The 17,322-nt window shown below is 41.6% G+C and overlaps 1 protein-coding gene across 7 annotated transcripts in view; it reads left to right on the top strand.

Moving 5' to 3' along the window:
* Positions 1-17,322, top strand: part of LOC139539623 (polyamine-transporting ATPase 13A3-like) — a 70,582-nt gene that overhangs the window by 43,229 nt on the left and 10,031 nt on the right. For 3 of the 7 annotated variants that reach the window (XM_071342730.1, XM_071342731.1, XM_071342732.1), the window contains 13 exons: positions 7,613-7,858; positions 10,584-10,756; positions 11,193-11,315; positions 11,409-11,488; positions 11,616-11,658; positions 11,770-11,879; positions 12,055-12,151; positions 12,295-12,367; positions 12,518-12,695; positions 13,006-13,190; positions 13,372-13,460; positions 13,629-13,709; positions 16,455-17,198. In XM_071342730.1, the coding sequence (XP_071198831.1) occupies positions 7,613-7,858; positions 10,584-10,756; positions 11,193-11,315; positions 11,409-11,488; positions 11,616-11,658; positions 11,770-11,879; positions 12,055-12,151; positions 12,295-12,367; positions 12,518-12,695; positions 13,006-13,190; positions 13,372-13,460; positions 13,629-13,709; positions 16,455-16,796 (1,820 nt within the window). In that variant the 3' untranslated portion in view covers positions 16,797-17,198. Of the gene's footprint in view, positions 1-7,612; positions 7,859-10,583; positions 10,757-11,192; positions 11,316-11,408; positions 11,489-11,615; positions 11,659-11,769; positions 11,880-12,054; positions 12,152-12,294; positions 12,368-12,517; positions 12,696-13,005; positions 13,191-13,371; positions 13,461-13,628; positions 13,710-14,452; positions 14,810-16,454; positions 17,199-17,322 lie in introns of those variants that run through there. The other 4 variants (XR_011667971.1, XM_071342733.1, XM_071342734.1 and 1 more) reach the window with 4 other exon arrangements.

The raw sequence follows: 17,322 nt of genomic DNA, 5'->3' as shown, positions 1-17,322 counted from the left end.
GACGATAAACGTGAATCCGACCATCACCCCTGGTGAGACAAAACCGCAACTCGTCAGTGAAGAGCACTTTTTGCCAGTCTTGTATAGGTCCAGCAACAGTGGGTTTGTGCCCATAGGCGACGTTGTTGCCAGTGATGTCTGGTGAGGACCTGCCTTACAATAGGCCTACAAGCCCTCAGTTGAGCCTCTCTCAGCCAATTGCGAACAGTCTGAGCACTGATGGAGGGATTGTGCGTTCCTGGTGTAACTCGGGCAGTTGTTGTTGCCATCCTGTACCTGTCCCGCAGGTGTGATGTTCTGATGTACCGATCCTGTGCATGTGTTGTTACACGTGGTCTGCCACTGCGAGGACGATCAGCTGTCCGTCTTGTCTCCCTGTAGCGCTGTCTGTCTTGTCTCCCTGTAGCGCTGTCTTAGGCATCTCACAGTACGAACATTGCAATTTATTGCCCTGGCCACATCTGCAGTCCTCATGCCTCCTTGCAGCATGCCTAAGGCACGTTCATGCAGATGAGCAGGGACCTTGGGCATCTTTCTTTTGGTGTTTTTCAGAGTCAGTAGAAAGGCCTCTTTCGTGTCCTAAGTTTTCATAACTGACATAATTGCCTGCCGTCTGTAAGCTTTTAGTGTCTTAACCTCTCTTGGGTACGTGAGACGTTAGCGTCCCACCTCTTAGAAAGCCAGTGAAACTACTGTGCGCCAAATTCAAATACAGAAATACTCATTGTAAAAATTCAGAAAACAAAACATATTTTACGTAGGTTTAAAGATTAACTTCTTGTGAATCCAACCACGGCGTCAGATTTTTAAAATGCTTTACTGCGAAAGCATACCGTACGACTATTTGAGTTCATAGCCCAGCAGACAAATCATTACAAACAGTAACCAGCCAAGTAGAAGAGTTACACAAGTCAGAAATAGAGATAAAATGAATCCCTTACCTTTGATGATCTTCATATGGTTGCACTCAGCAGACATTGATGTTCCTTTTGTTCGATAAACTCTCTTTATATCCAAAAACCTCAGTTTTGTTCCCGCGTTTTCTTCAGTAATCCACAGGCTCAAACGCAGTCAAAACAGGCAGACAAAAAATCCAAATTGTATCCGTAAAGTTCATAGAAACATGTCAAACGATGTTTATATTCAATCCTCAGGTTGTTTTTAGCCTAAATAATCGATAATATTTCAACCGGACAATAATGTCGTCAATATAAAATGTAAACAAGAAAGGCACTCTCTCGGTCTCGCGCATGAAAAAGCTCTGACACTTTAGGGTCCACTCATTCAGACTGCTCTTACTTCCTATTTTTTCAGAATACAAGCCTGAAACAATTTCTAAAGACTGTTGACATCTAGTGGAAGGCATAGGAACTGCAATTTGAGTCCTGTCAATGGATACTGTAATGGCATTGAATAGAAAACTACAAAACAAAAAAAAGAACTACTTCCCGAATGGATTTTTCTCAGGTTTTTGCCAGCCAAATCAGTTCTGTTATACTCATAGACACTATTTTAACAGTTTGGAAACTTTAGAGTGTTTTCTATCCAAATCTACCAGTTATATGCATATCATATCTTCTGGGCCCGAGAAGCAGGCAGTTTAATTTGGGCATGCTTTTCATCCAAAATTCCGAATGCTACCCTAGAGAAGTTAACGACCGGTCCACATGTGCATGTTCATTAATTGTTTATGGTTCATTGAACAAGCTTGGGAAACAGTGTTTAAAACCTGTTATGGCTGCAGCCCGACACCGGTACACCTATGACAACATCCAGCTCAAGTGCAGGGCGCGAAATTCAAAATCTATTTTTTTTAAATATTTAACTTTCACACATTAACAAGTCCAATACAGCATTTGAAAGATAAACATCTTGTCAATCCAGCCAACATGTCCGATTTTTTTAATGTTTTACAGAGAAAACACCACATATATTTATGTTAGCTCACCACCAAATAAAAAAGAGGACAGACATTTTTCACAGCACAAGTAGGATGCAAGTAGCATGCACAAGCCAACCTAACTAACCTAGAACCAACCTAAATAACCTAGAAAAAACTACCTCAGATGACAGTCCTATAACATGTTACACAATAAATCTATGTTTTGTTCAAAAAATGTGCATATTTTAGCTATAAATCAGTTTTACATTACTGCTACCATCATAGCTACAGTCAGAAATCGCACGGGAGTAGCCAGAGAAAATACAGACACCAACGTCAACTACTAATTACACATCATAAAACATTTCAGAAAAATATATGGTGGATAGCTAATGAAAGACAAAGATCTTGTGAATAGAGCCAATATTTCCGATTTTTGAAGTGTTTTACAGCGAAAACACAATATATCGTTATATTAGCTTACTACAATAGCTAGCACACAGCAGCATTGATTCTAGTCAAACGGTAGCGATAGCACAGTTCGACAGATATATGAAAAAGCATCCCAAATTGGGTCCTTATCTTTGTTGATCTTCCATCAGAATGTTCTCCAAGGGGTCCTTTGTTCAGAACTGTCTTTATTTGGATCCAGAACGAACGATTTCCCTCTTGAATTAGCAAGCATACTGGCCGTGCGGCGCTAACCTCTCCGTCTTGACAAAATTCTTGCGTCGCATCACGTCTAAAGTCCAGAATAAATTTCAATAATATAATTAAACTATATTGAAAAAACATACTTTAGGATGATATTGTGACATGTATCAAATAAAATCGAAGCCGGAGATCATATTCACCTTTAACGAGGGTTTTCCAGGAGCCGAGTCCAGGTCCTACTTCGCGCCCAGAAAAAAAAATTAAGTGCGCTCCAAGAGGTTGTGTTCAATCCCAGGACGAGATAATCAAGTCATTTCTGCTCTCACTTCCGCATGACACCCAGGGGAAGGCGTATGACGTGTTTCTACAGTCTTAAGTGACATGCCCTTTTATAGACAAGCTCTTGAAGAGAGACATCGATTTTGGAAATCTCACTTCCGGATAGGAAATGGGCTGTAAAAAGAGTTCTGTTCCACTTAGAGAAATAATTCAAACGGTTTTAGAAACTAGAGACTGTTTTCTATCCAATAGTAATAATAATATGCATATTGTACGAGCAAAAATTGAGTAAGAGGCCGTTTGAAAATGGGCACATATTTTCCAGTTTTTCAATACATTGCAGCCATAACAAGTTAAACCCTTTACAATGAAGATCTGTGAAGTTATTTAGATTTTTCGAATTATCTTTGAAAGACAAGGTCCTGGAAAAAGGGACGTTTCTTTTTTTTGCTGAGTTTATACAGTGTTGTAATGATGTGCAAATAGTTAAAGTACAAAAGGGAAAATGAATAAACTTAAATATAGGTTGTATTTACAATGTTTTTTGTTCTTCACTGGTTACCCTTTTTCTTGTGGCAAAAGGTCACAAATCTGCTGTGATGCACACTGTGGTGTTTCACCCAGTAGATATGGGACTTTATCAACATTGGATTTGTTCTTTAACTCTTTGTGGGTCTGTGTAATCTGAGGGAAATATGTGGCTCTAAAAAGGTCATACATTGGCAGGAGATTAGGAAGTGTAGCTCAGTTTGCACCTCATTTTGTGGGCAGTGTGCACATAAACCTGGCTCTCAAGAGAATAGCAAGGCTATGCTCACTGACTCTGTACATAGTCAAAGCTTTTTTTAAATTATTTTTTATTTCATCTTTATTTAACCAGGTAGGCTAGTTGAGAACAAGTTCTCATTTGCAACTGCGACCTGGCCAAGATAAAGCATAGCAATTCGACACATACAACAACACAGAGTTACACATGGGTTAACCTTTCATTGCTACTAACCCCGGATCCGGGAGCACCCCCCACCCCCCACACACTGATTAGCATAGATAGCATAGCTTCAGAAGTAGATAGTAGCATCTAAATATCATTAAATCACAAGTCCAAGACACCAGATGAAAGATACAGATCTTGTGAATAAAGCCACCATTTCAGATTTTTAAAATGTTTTACAGGGAAGACAAAATATGTAAATCTATTAGCTAAACACGTTAGCAAAATACACCACTATTCTAACTCCATCAGTTTCTTACTCCTTCAGGTGCTATCACCAATTCGGCTCAACTAAGATATTGATAGCCAATAACCTATAAAAAAAACCATCAGATGACAGTCTGATAACATATTCATGGTATAGGATAGTTTTTGTTAGAAAAAAGTGCATATTTCAGGTAGAAATCACAGTTTACAATTGCACCGACCATCACAAATCCACTAGAATTACTAGATAGAGCAACGTGTATGACCAATTTACTCATCATAAAACATTTCATAAAAATAGACAAAGCATAGCAATGGAAAGACCCAGTTCTTGTGATTTCAGACCATATTTCAGATTTTCTAAGCGTTTTTCAGCGAAAACACAATAAATCGATAAGTTAGCATACTACATGTTCCAACGTTACCAGAGCATCGATTCCAGCCAAAGAGCGCTATAACGTAACCACCGCCAAAAGATATTAATTTTTTCACTAACCTTCTCAGAATTCTTCCGATGACACTCCTGTAACATCATTTTACAACATACATATACAGTTTGTTCGAAAAGGTGCATATTTAGCCATACAAAACCGTGGTTACACAATGAAAATACTAGGAAATCAAGCCTCAATATGTCTGACGTCATCTATCAGAGTGATCTAGTTTAATTAAAAGCTAATCATATACTTGACTAAAAAATACAGGGTTGACAGGAATCGAAAGACAAATTAGTTCTTAATGCAACCGCTGATTTACATTTTTAAAATTATCCTTACTTTTCAATACAGGGTTGGCCAAGTGAAGCTATACCAAACAAAATGGCGATGTATGCGTTTAAAATATTTCGACAGAAACACGGTTTATCATATTAAATATTGCTTACTTTGAGCTGATCTTCCATCATATTCTTGGGCAATGTATCCTTTCTATGTTATAAACGTCTTTTGGTCGATAGATGTCCTCTGTCCTTCGAAATGTCCATCACCAACGACCGACACCCTAAAGCGTGTCCAAACTTTCAGAGTGCACGACAAAGAAATTCCTCAAAATCGCACTAAACGGATATAAATTGATATAAAACGGTTAAAATTCACTACATTATGATGTTTTTAACAACTATAACGACTGAAAACATGACCGGAGAAATACTGCTGGTTAGAAAACGATTTGGAACGAGGCAGGTCCGATGTCCTTTACGCTTCAGGCGCACGTTGAGAAAGGGTGGTCTCTGTACATTTTCGTCTTTTATAATGGCTGTGAACGTCCCATCGATTCCATTGAAAACGTGATGACGTACAGACACCCAGAGGAAGACGTAGGCAGTGTCGGTTTCTTCATAGCATTCACTGTCGCCTTAAAAACAGACCCCAGATCAGAGGTAAAAATTTCTGAAATCTGAACCCTGTCATGAAAAGTGCTGTAGAAATTGTTCTGTACCACTCAGAGACAAAATTTCAACTCCTATAGAAACTATAGACTGTTTTCTATCCAATAATAACAATAATATGCATATTGTACGATCAAGAATTTAGCACGAGGCAGTTTAATTTGGAGACACAAATATGCTAATGCGGAACAGCACCCCCTATAGTTGCAAGAAGTTAAACAAAACATACAGTCAATAATACAGTAGAAAAATAAGTCTATATACAATGTGAGCAAATGAGGTGAGATAAGGGAGGTAAAGGCAAAAAAAGGCCATGGTTGCGAGGTAAATACAATATAGCAAGTAAAACACTGGAATGGTAGATTTGCAGTGGAAGAATGTGCAAAGTAGAACTAGAAATAATGGGGTGCAAAGGAGCCAAATAAATAAATACAGTAGGGGAAGAGGTAGTTGTTTGGGCTAAATTATAGATGGGCTATGTATGGGTGCAGTAATCTGTGAGCTGCTCTGACAGCTGGTGCTTAAAGCTAGTGAGGGAGATAAGTGTTTCCAGCTTCAGAGATTTTTGCAGTTCGTTCCTGTCATTGGCAGCAGAGAACTGGAAGGAAAGACGACCAAAGGAGGAATTGGCTTTGGGGGTGACCGGTGAGATATACCTGCTGGAGCGTGTGCTACGAGTGGGTGCTGCTAAGGTGACCAGTGAGCTGAGATAAGGCGGGGCTTTACCTAGCAGAGACTTGTAGATAACCTGTAGCCAGTGGGTTTGGCGACGAGTATGACGCAAGGGCCAACCAACGAGAGCGTACAGGTTGCAATGGTGGGTAGTGTATGGGGCTTTGGTGACAAAACGGATGGCACTGATAGACTGCATCCAGTTTGTTGAGTAGAGTGTTGGAGGCTATTTGATAGATGACATCACCGAAGTCGAGGATCGGTAGGATGGTCAGTTTTACGAGGGTATGTTTGGCAGCATGCTTTGTTGCGATATAGGAAGCCGATTCTAGATTTAATTTTGGATTGGAGATGCTTAATGTGAGTCTGGAAGGAGAGTTTACAGTCTAACCAGACACCTAGGTATTTGTAGTGTCCACGTTTTCTAAGTCAGAGCCGTCCAGAGTAGTGATGCTGGACGGGCGAGCAGGTGCGGACAGTGATCGGTTGAATAGCATGCATTTAGTTTTACTTGCGTTTAAGAGCAGTTGGAGGCCACGGAAGGAGAGTTGTATGGCATTGAAGCTCGTCTGGAGGTTTGTTAACACAATGTCCAAAGAGGGGCCAGAAGTATACAGAATGGTGTCGTCTGCGTAGAGGTGTATCAGAGACTCACCAGCAGCAAGAGCGACATCATTGATGTATACAGAGAAGAGTGTCGGCCCGAGAATTGAACCCTGTGGCACCCCCATAGACTGCCAGAGGTCCGGACAACAGGCCCTCCGATTTGACACACTGAAGTCTATCAGAGAAGTAGTTGGTAAACCAGCCGAGGCAATCATTTGAGAAACCAAGGCTGTCGAGTCTGCCAATAAGAATGTGGTGATTGACAGAGTTGAAAGCCTTGGCCAGGTCGATGAATACGGCTGCGCAGTAATGTGTCTTATCGATGGCGGTTATGATGTCGTTTAGGACCTTGAGCATGGCTGAGGTGCACCCATGACCAGCTCTGAAAGCAGATTGCATAGCGGAGAAGGTACGGTGGGATTCGAAATGGTCGGTAATCTGTTTGTTAACTTGGCTTTCGAAGACCTTAGAAAGACAGGGTAGGATAGATATAGGTCTGTAGCAGTTTGGGTCTAGAGTGTCACCCCCTTTCCTTAAGTTTGGGTCAGTCACAGTGGTCAGGTATTCTGCCACTGTGTACTCTCTGTTTAGGGCCAAATAGCATTGTAGTTTGCTCTGTTTTTTGGTAAATTCTTTCCCATGTGTCAAGTAATTATCTTTTTGTTTTCTCATGATTTGGTTGGGTCTAATTCTCCTGTCTGTGTGTCTGTCTGTGTCTCGCTCGCTCTCTCTTTGTCTGTTTCTCTCTCTGTCTGTGTGTCTGTCTCTGTCTCACTCTCTCTTTGTCTGTTTCTCTCCCTCTGTGTCTGTTTCTCTCCCTCTCTGTTTGTGTCTCTCTCTCGCTGTCTGTGTCTCTCTCTCTCTCTCTTTCTGTCTGTATCTCTCTCTCTGTCTGTGTGTGTTTCTCTGTCTGTTTGTGTCTCTGTGTGTATAGTTCCAGAAGACTTTGCAGAGGTTCTGGAGGACTACACCAAGCAGGGCTTCCGGGTCATCGCCTTGGCCCACCGCCGCCTCGAGTCCAAACTCACCTGGCACAAAGTACAGAACGTCAACAGGGATCAGATGGAGGCCAACATGGAGTTCCTGGGGCTGATCATCATGCAGAACAAGCTGAAGGCTGAGACCTCTGGGGTACTGCAGGACCTCCACAGGGCACACATCCGCACCGTCATGGTCACTGGTGAGAAAGCTGGCACACCAACATGTTTAACATATAAACAGACATTCAGTAACACACTAAATCTATCCTTCCTCCCTGCAGTAGACTTAACTTTTTGATTTCGTTTTCAAAGTTTGATGGAGTTATTCCTGGAATCCTGACGAATAAAGTTCTGGGTCTTGCAGCTTAACTTCTTGCGGATTAGTGGGACGCTAGCGTCCCATTTTGACAACTTCCGGTGAAATTGCAGAGCTCCAAATTCAAATTAAATTATTATAAATATTAAACTTTCATGAAATCACAAGTCCAATACATCACAATAAAGCTTCACTTGTTGTTAATCCAGTCGACGTGTCAGATTTCAAAAATGCTTTACGGCGAAAGCAAACCATGCGATTATCTGAGGACAGCGCCCAGCACACAAATGCATAACAAATCATTTTCAACCAGGGAGTTGCGACACGAAAGTCAGAAATAGCGATATAATATGTGCCTTACCTTTGAAGATCTTCTTCTGTTGGCACTCCACCCCTGAGGGGGTTGTCCTCAGGGTTTCGCCTGCCATTTCAGTTCTGTTATACTCACAGACATTATTTTAACAGTTTTAGGAACTTTAGAGTGTTTTCTATCCAAATCTTCCAATTATATGCATATCCTAGCTTCTCAGCCTGAGTAGCAGGCAGTGTACTTTGGGCACACTTTTCATCCGGATGTCAAAATACCGCCCCCTAACCCAAAGAAGTTAACCTCTAACGAGTCACAAACCCGGATCCGGGATCCCCCCCATCGAAAAAGCTGACTAGCATAGCCTAGCCTAACGCCACAGGGATATCATATAACATAATTTTCATGAAATCACAAGTCCAATACAGCAAATGAAAGATAAACATCTTGTGAATCCAGCCATCATTTCCGATTTTTAAAATGTTTTACAGCGAAAACACAATGTATTTCTATTAGCTAACCACAATAGCAAAAGACTCAACCGCATATTTTCACAATTTTTCTACCGCATAGGTAGCTATCACAAAACCGACCAAATAGAGATATAATTAGTCACTAACCAAGAAACAACTTCATCAGATGACAGTCTTATAACATGTTATACAATAAATCTATGTTTTGTTCGAAAATTTGCATATTTGAGGTATAAATCATAGTTTTACATTGCAGCTACCATCAAAAATATCACCAAAGCAGCCAGAATAATTACAACGTGAAATACCTAAATACTCATCATAAAACATTTATGAAAAATACATGGTGTACAGCAAATGAAAGATAAACATCTTGTGAATCCAGCCAATATTTCCGATTTTTTAAGTGTTTTACAGCGAAAACACAATATAGCATTATATTAGCTTACCACAATAGCCAAACACACAACCACATTCATTCACCGCAAAGATAGCATTCGCAAAAACCAGCAAAAGATATAAAATTAATCACTAACCTTGACCAACTTCATCAGATGACAGTCTTATAACATCATGTTACACAATACATATATGTTTTGTTCGAAAATTTGCATATTTAGAGGTACAAATCTTGGTTTTACATTGTGAATACGTAGCCAAAATGCACAAAATTCTCCGGAGATATTTTGGACAGTCACCTAATCTAATCAAAGAACTCATCAATAACTTTACTAAAAAATACATGTTGGACAGCAAATGAAAGATACACTAGTTCTTAATGCAATCGGCGTGTTAGATTTTTAAAAATAACTTTACCATAACAAACAGCTTACGTTATAGCGAGACAGCGCCCGCAAAAAGGAAGGAAAATAGGACTAAACATTTTCCACAGAAATACGAAATAACATCATAAATGGTTCTTACTTTTGCTGAGCTTCCATCAGAATCTTGTACAAGGAGTCCTTTGTCCAGAATAAATCGTTGTTTGGTTTTAGAATGTCCTCTTCTCCTGTCGAATTAGCAACATTAGCTAGCCATGTGGCGCGAACATGCCCAAATTCTCCTGACGCAAAGAAAGGAAAATTCCAAAACTCGCAATAAACGTTGAATAAACTGATACAACTCGGTTGAAAAAAACTACTTTATGATGTTTTTATCACATCTATCAAATAAAATCAGAGCCGGAGACATCCACCGTCTATACCGAACGCTTTTCAGAAGCTAATGCTGATGTCCTTCCCGCGCCTAGGTAGAGAAAGGAAATTGTGGTCACGTCATTCCAAGAGCTCTTCTTCGACCTCAGATCAAGCTAGACACCCCATTCCACCTTCCACTGCCTGTTGACATCTAGTGGAAGGCGTATGCAGTGCATGCAAATCCATAGAAATTAGGCAATTGAATAGGCAGGCCCTGGAACAGAGCATCGTTTTCAGATTTTTCACTTCCTGTCTGGAAGTTTGCTGCCAAATGAGTTCTGTTTTACTCACAGATATAATTCAAACAGTTTTAGAAACTTGAGAGTGTTTTCTATCCAATAGTAATAATAATATGCATATTGTACGATCTAGAATAGAGTACGAGGCCGTTTAAATTGGGCACGATTTTTTCCAAAGTGGAAATAGCGCCCCCCTATTGACAAGAAGTTTTAAGGGCATCATACACTGAGTATACCAAACATTAGGAACACCTTCATAATATTGAGTTGCACCCCTCCCCCCCAGTGACATCAATAAGGGATCATAGTTTTCACCTGGATTAATCTGGTCAGTCTGTCATTGAAAGTGTGTTTTAATGTTTTGTATACTCAGTGTAAAACATCTCTCCTCAAGGTGACAACATGTTAACGGCCATCTCGGTGGCTAGGGACTGTGGCATGATTCCCCCTCAGGACCAGGTCATCATCGCCGACGCGCTGCCCCCTAAAGATGGCCAGGCAGCCAAGATCACTTGGCGCTACGCAGACAACCCCAGCAAACACGTGGGCAAAGCCCCACGCCTGGAGGTGAGGGACCCCTGGTGGTGGGTGTGGCTCATTACAGCTCCGACAGACACATACACACAAACGTACACACACACTGATCCCCCTCAGATCCATGCAGGAAAACATCAGAACTCAGAAATTGCCCAGTGAGCACACGCAGCAGGAATGGATGAATGAATGTGTGTGTTCTGTGTTCCAGACACTGGCACACACAGAGATCACACAGCCAGTCAGTCATTGTGTCAGATTGTGTCTAGATGCTATCAGGGATATGTATATTTAGTGGCATACCTCGAGGTCTCCACATCAGTTTATATGGAAAATGAAGTTATTCGTCTCTAGCTTGAACGATTGTTAATCTACATAAGCCATGTTGTACCATTCAATCATTTACAAGATGTCATTCTTCCCTTGCTCACCTGCACCTGCTTTTCCCCGCCCCTTCCTGTCCCAACAGGAAGTAGAGATCAATCTAGAGGATGTGCGTCACACTCACAAGCCTCAGGACCAGTATCACTTTGCTATGAGTGGCAAGTCCTTCGCTGTCATCACCGAGCACTTTCAGGACCTGCTGCAGAAGGTACACCACCCCTCCATTCCCCTATAAACGCATAGCTACGGCTGTTGTGATTTGGTTGTGTCTAATGCATTGTTGTTGACCTATCTGGTATAGTTGGTGCTGCATGGCACCGTGTTTGCCAGAATGGCCCCCGACCAGAAGACCGAGCTCATTGAGGCACTGCAGAGTGTGGAGTGAGTAGAAACACTGTTGACTCAGTACACACTCTCACCCTCTTCATAGATCTGTTCAAATATTTAAAAAACATTTCATTAATTACATTTACAACAGTCAAATGAACTTCTCTTTCCCCATCTGCAGTTATTTTGTGGGCATGTGTGGAGACGGCGCAAACGATTGTGGTGTAAGTACAGACTCTTTGAAAGCATGCAAATAGAAGTAAAGACACTGTCATTCCTTTAAATTTTCTTGTTTCTGACAACTTTCTACCGTCTCCTTCACCCTCGCTCTCCAGGCTTTGAAGAGGGCTCACGGTGGGATCTCTCTCTCTGAGCTGGAGGCCTCTGTAGCATCTCCCTTCACTTCCAGGACTCCCAACATCTCATGTGTGCCTAGCCTCATCAGGTAGGCCTGCCCTGGGCCTCGAGCACCACAATACTACCCTACACCAACAGCTGAACATGGCTAACAAACTAACACCATCCTACTGCCAAGCTTCCAGGCTAATCAGCCAGCCTTATGAACTTGCATGCTGACTCACTCGTTTGCGCCGCAATAAATATCGACTCTTTCTCCACAGAGAAGGGCGAGCGGCTCTCATCACCTCCTTCTGTGTGTTCAAGTTCATGGCCCTCTACAGCATCATCCAGTACATCAGTGTCACCCTGCTCTACTCTGTGAGTACAGTACCCCTCCTTTAGTCTCTGCACTCCTGTCAGGAGATTACCTCAGAGATCCTGTTAAATATGTCATTCTATGGATATTACTCTCTGGTGTATACAGTAGCTGACCTCTGACCACCTCTCTCTAACCCTGTTAGATCCTCAGTAACCTGGGAGACTTCCAGTTCCTCTTCATCGACATCGCAATCATCCTCCTCGTAGTCTTCACCAGTAAGTAAACAACACCAGTTAGATGGAGCGTTATGTTATATTGCAAGATTCCCTTTTTTGATGCTGCAGACATTACTTGTTTGATCTACTACCAACTTTCTATCTTCTGGTTCCTTACTTCTCTCTTTCTCTCCCACCTTCTCTGTGCAGTGTCTCTGAACCCAGCGTGGAAGGAGCTGGTGTCGAGGCGTCCCCCCTCAGGTCTGATCTCAGGCCCTCTGCTGTTTTCCGTGCTGACTCAGATCCTCATCTGTCTGGGCTTCCAGACCATTGCCTTCCTCTGGGTCCGACACCAGGCCTGGTACCACATCTGGACGCCACAGTCCGAGTGAGTCCAAGTTCAACCCCCACGATAACTACTGGACCTATTCAAAACACACTATTTGGAGGATAGCTGTATCAATCTAAAATCACCAATAAGACACCTGTAACAAAACACCAATGGACCAATGAGACGACTGTACCAGACCCAAAACAAACCAATAACCAACTGTAAACACAGTATCATTAGCCGTGAATGTCTTCCTGTATATCATTACCGCAAAGAGTAGGGACGTCGCCAGTAAGCTTTTGACTTGTAAAGCTGCTTCCTTCTAAACATCTGTGTGTGTGCGTGACCTGTGTGTCTCCACTCCCAGTGCCTGCAACTCGTCCCTCCGTGCCAACTTGGGGCCAGAACACAACTCCTCAGAGGAGAGGGACGACCACAACATCAAGAACTACGAGAACACCTCCCTGTTCTACGTCTCCTCCTTCCAGTACCTCATCGTGGCCATCGTCTTCTCCAAGGGGAAGCCCTTCAGACAGCCCAGCTACAAAAACTGTGAGGATCACTACTTACACCAATGTTCCCACATACCTACCTGAAAATCAGATGACGGTTTAAGTGTTGGTTCTAAAATCAGTTGACGGTTTGAGATTTGTTGAAAGTGCAACATTGGGGTGAGTATCTTTTGCTGTGTAACTGACATGTTGGTTTTATCGTCTCTCTTCTGTCTCTGCAGGGCCTTTTGTGGTGTCATGTATTGGCCTGTACATATTTCTGTTCTTCATCATGTTTTACCCTGTGTCTGCTATCGATGAATTCCTAGAGGTGAGTGGACGTCAACCATGAGAGACAAGCTTTATACAGATATTAGCCTCAACCTTCGGTTGAATTGAGTCCTACAATAGTAACATTGTGAATGAACATGGCACTGCTCCACTGTCTGTTAAATGTACTCGTGTGAATCTGTTTCTCTTTTTTATATTTTTTATTTAGATTGTGTGTGTTCCGTTTGAATGGAGAATCACTCTGTTCTTCATCATCATAGTCAATGCAGCCGTGTCTGTATTGGTGGAGGTAAGACACACACACGAACGCACGCACATCAAAGTGAGATGTGCGCTGTCCATTTTGCATTATTCTGAGCTCTCTTTACACCATGTTACATAGGTAATTTTTCTCATGTACAATTTTTGTTTTGTCATGCAATGTTTTCATTAGTGGCGCTTAGGTTCAGTCAGGTGGTGCTGGATTGTGTGTTGACTGTTTCCTACTGAACGACTGGAGAGTGACTGTGGCCTACTTGACCGACTGGAGAGTGACTGTGGCCTACTTGACCGACTGGAGAGTGACTGTGGCCTACTTGACCGACTGGAGAGTGACTGTCGCAGAATTTTAACAGATGAAGCTGATGGCTGAGCCAGTGTCTGTCTGACATACCATTTGACTACCTTTTCATTATGAAAAAGCCAGACATTCTTCCTTGTCTTTCATTGATGTAACCCAATGAAACTCTACCTTTAGCGGACACATACACACAATTCCTCCCAAAAAACATTCCTTACCCCAGAACTTCAACGGGTGACTATCCAGGAACATAAGGAAGAAGGAACACTCAAATCTTTCTGCCTAGATTTGACATTCATTGACGGGACATACAAAAACAAGCTTAACGTTTTGGCTTAATCGCCTTCATCACATAATTCCTACCTGTAAATACAACCTGCAATCACCACAGTGACTTCCATACTGTAGTCCACTCATTCAATCTAATTGGTGGTTGGTTACACACCTAGTTCCTTTTCTCTTTCAATCTCCAGGTGTCAGAAAATGATGACCTAAAGATTTGTGGCCCAATGATAATGACTCACCAGTGATTTACTATTAGAAAATTCCCCTGGCTTACCCTGCACAGTAGAGCAGTAGCACTACAGTGCCTTCAGGAAGTATTCACGCCCCTTGACTTTTTCCACGTTGTTACAGTCTGAATTTAAAATAGAAAAGAAAACATTTCACTGGCCGACACACAATACCCCATAACGTCAAAATGGCATTATGTTTATTTTTACTAATTAATACAAAATGAAAAGCTGAAATGTCTTGAGTCAATAAGTATTCAACCTCTTTGTTATGGCAAGCCTAAATAAGTTCAGGAATAAAAATGTGCTTAATAAGTGCATGGACTCACTGTGTGTAGTACTTGTGTTAATATGATTTGTGAATGACTACCTCACACATACAGAGTTATCTGTAAGGTCCCTCAGTCGAGCAGTGAATTTCAAACACTGATTTAACCACAGTTTTCCAATGCCTCGCTAAGAAGGGCACCTATTAGTTTATGGGTAAAAATACAAAAAGCAGATATTGAATATCCCTTTGAGCATGGTGAAGTTATTCATTACACTTTTGATGGTGTATCAATACAACGATACAGGTGTCCTTCCTAACTCAGTTACAGGGGGGGAAGAAAACTGCTCAGGGATTTCACCATTAGGTCAATGGTCACTTTAAAACAGTTTGCATTTAATGGCTTTGATAGGAGAAAATTGAGGATGGATCAACATTTTATTTACCCCACAATACTAACCTAATTGACAGAGTGAAAAGGAAGCTTGTACAGAATATTCCAAAACATGCATCCTGTTTGCAACAAAAGTAATCCTGCAAAAAATGAGGCAAAGCAATTCACTTTTGGTCCTGAATACAAAGTGTTATGTTTGGGGCAAACTAATACACTCTCCATATTTCCAATGCATCTTGTGGGTATACTTGTAATCGTTAAGGACTGGAGTAAAAGAAGAAAAAGTTTTTTTTTTTAAACGGAATGGAGCTAAGCACAGGCAAAAACCTGGTTGTCTGCTTTCCACCAGACACTGGGATATGAATTCCCCTTTCAGCAGAACAATAACCTAAAACACAAGGCAAAATCTACACTGGAGTTGCTTACCAAGAAGACAGTGAATGTTCCTGAGTGGCCGCGTTAGTTTTGACTTAAATTTGCTTGACAATCTATGGCAAGACTTGAAAATGGATGTCTAGCAATGATCAACAACAATTTGAGAACTTGAAGAATTTAGAAAATAATAATGGGCAAATATTGTACAATCCAGGTGTGCACAGCTCTTTAGACTTACCCAGAAATACTCAGATGTAATCACTGCCAAAGGGGATTCTAACATGTATTGACTCAAGGGTGTGAATACTTAAGTAAAATTGATATTTCTGTATGTCTTTTTCAATAAATGTGCAACATTTTCTAAAAACATGTTTTTACTTTGGTATTGTGTGTAGATGGGTGAGGGAAAAAACAATTTGTAACGCCAGCTGTAACGCGAAAAAATGTGGAATAAGTCCAGGGGTATGAATACTTTCAGAATACACTCTATATTACTGTGCTGCTCTTATCCCCCCTCTTGAGCCTCACAAGCCCAAGAACAGCTTAGCAGTGACAAGATGGTGCTCTCTCCAAAGCTGCCAACCTCTCACTCCCCAACCAATGACGCTCAATGGATAAACACCAGCAACGGATCTGTCACAAAACAAAATCATCACAACAAAATCCACTTTAAAAAGCACCGTTCTTCTGTTGTAGATGAAGTTAACACTCTCTCACGTTATTTGTCTTCATTTATTTTGAGAGTAACTCCTTTAGCCTATCATCACGACTAAGGCACAGCCCTGAAATCACCCTAAATGTCCTTTCAATAGTTTGACTATTCAAAAAAACGAATGTACAAAATCTTCTTGAGAGAAGCTGTGTGATCAAGTAGCCACGCTACTCTTTGTAATTCTTTCCTGCCCACTGCGCCTATTATTCCATAGACCCTCGTCCTTGACGTCGTCTTATGGAAGCTTGTCTTCAGCCGAGACAAGCAGGGCGGCTATGGCACCACCCATGCCGCTCCAACAACACAGGTTGGGAAATCTGACGCTCCTCCTCTCTTCCACCGTCGCTTTTCACCTCCCCCTATGCCCCCCTCTTCTTTCTTTCCTTCTTTCTGTATACCCTCCCCAGACCTTGCATGTGCAGACCTGATTGCGCTCTGGCCCCTCTTTCGCCCCCTGGTGGGTCTCCTGTGTTATTACTCTCCTCTGGGAACAAGATTGCCCCAGTCTTCCCTCCTATCTAAAGCTCCAGCAGTAGTACAGATATTGCTCCAGTAAGCTCCCCCCGTTGCATGTACCTCACAGCTTTCCTGTAAGCCGCTAAGAGTGGAAATAGCATGGCCTAGATCAGGTATGTATACACTGCAGGTTAGCTGGTATGTCCCACACATGGTCACTCTTGGCCTCCTTCCATATGTAGCAAGTAAAATGTGCTCCCATTTCCAATTGCCACAATTACCTTTTTTGCTGAACCGCAGCATCTTAGCTTGTCTGCTTGTTTTGAGGTAATTCTCTGGCAGAAAAACTTCAATCCCCAAAAGGTATTGCAATGCTGGATGTTAATTTGAATGGCCTAAGAACATTTTCTGTTGAGGGGAAAGTTCCCCAGGAAATTATTTGTCTCAATTATTAACCATTATAAAACAATGTGCATTCTGCAATAAAGTGAACCAATCTGAATCCCATCGCTACCTTCTTTTGGTTATATAGTGCATGTGGTGACATAAGCATGTGATGTCATTCTACTGTCTAGGGGCATGAAAATAAAAATATATAATTTTAAAGGGATCAATTGGAAAGAGAA

This window comes from Salvelinus alpinus, chromosome 15 (genome assembly GCF_045679555.1).
Source record: "Salvelinus alpinus chromosome 15, SLU_Salpinus.1, whole genome shotgun sequence".
Classification (NCBI taxonomy): domain Eukaryota; kingdom Metazoa; phylum Chordata; class Actinopteri; order Salmoniformes; family Salmonidae; genus Salvelinus; species Salvelinus alpinus.
This window is presented reverse-complemented; position numbering and strand designations above follow the sequence as displayed.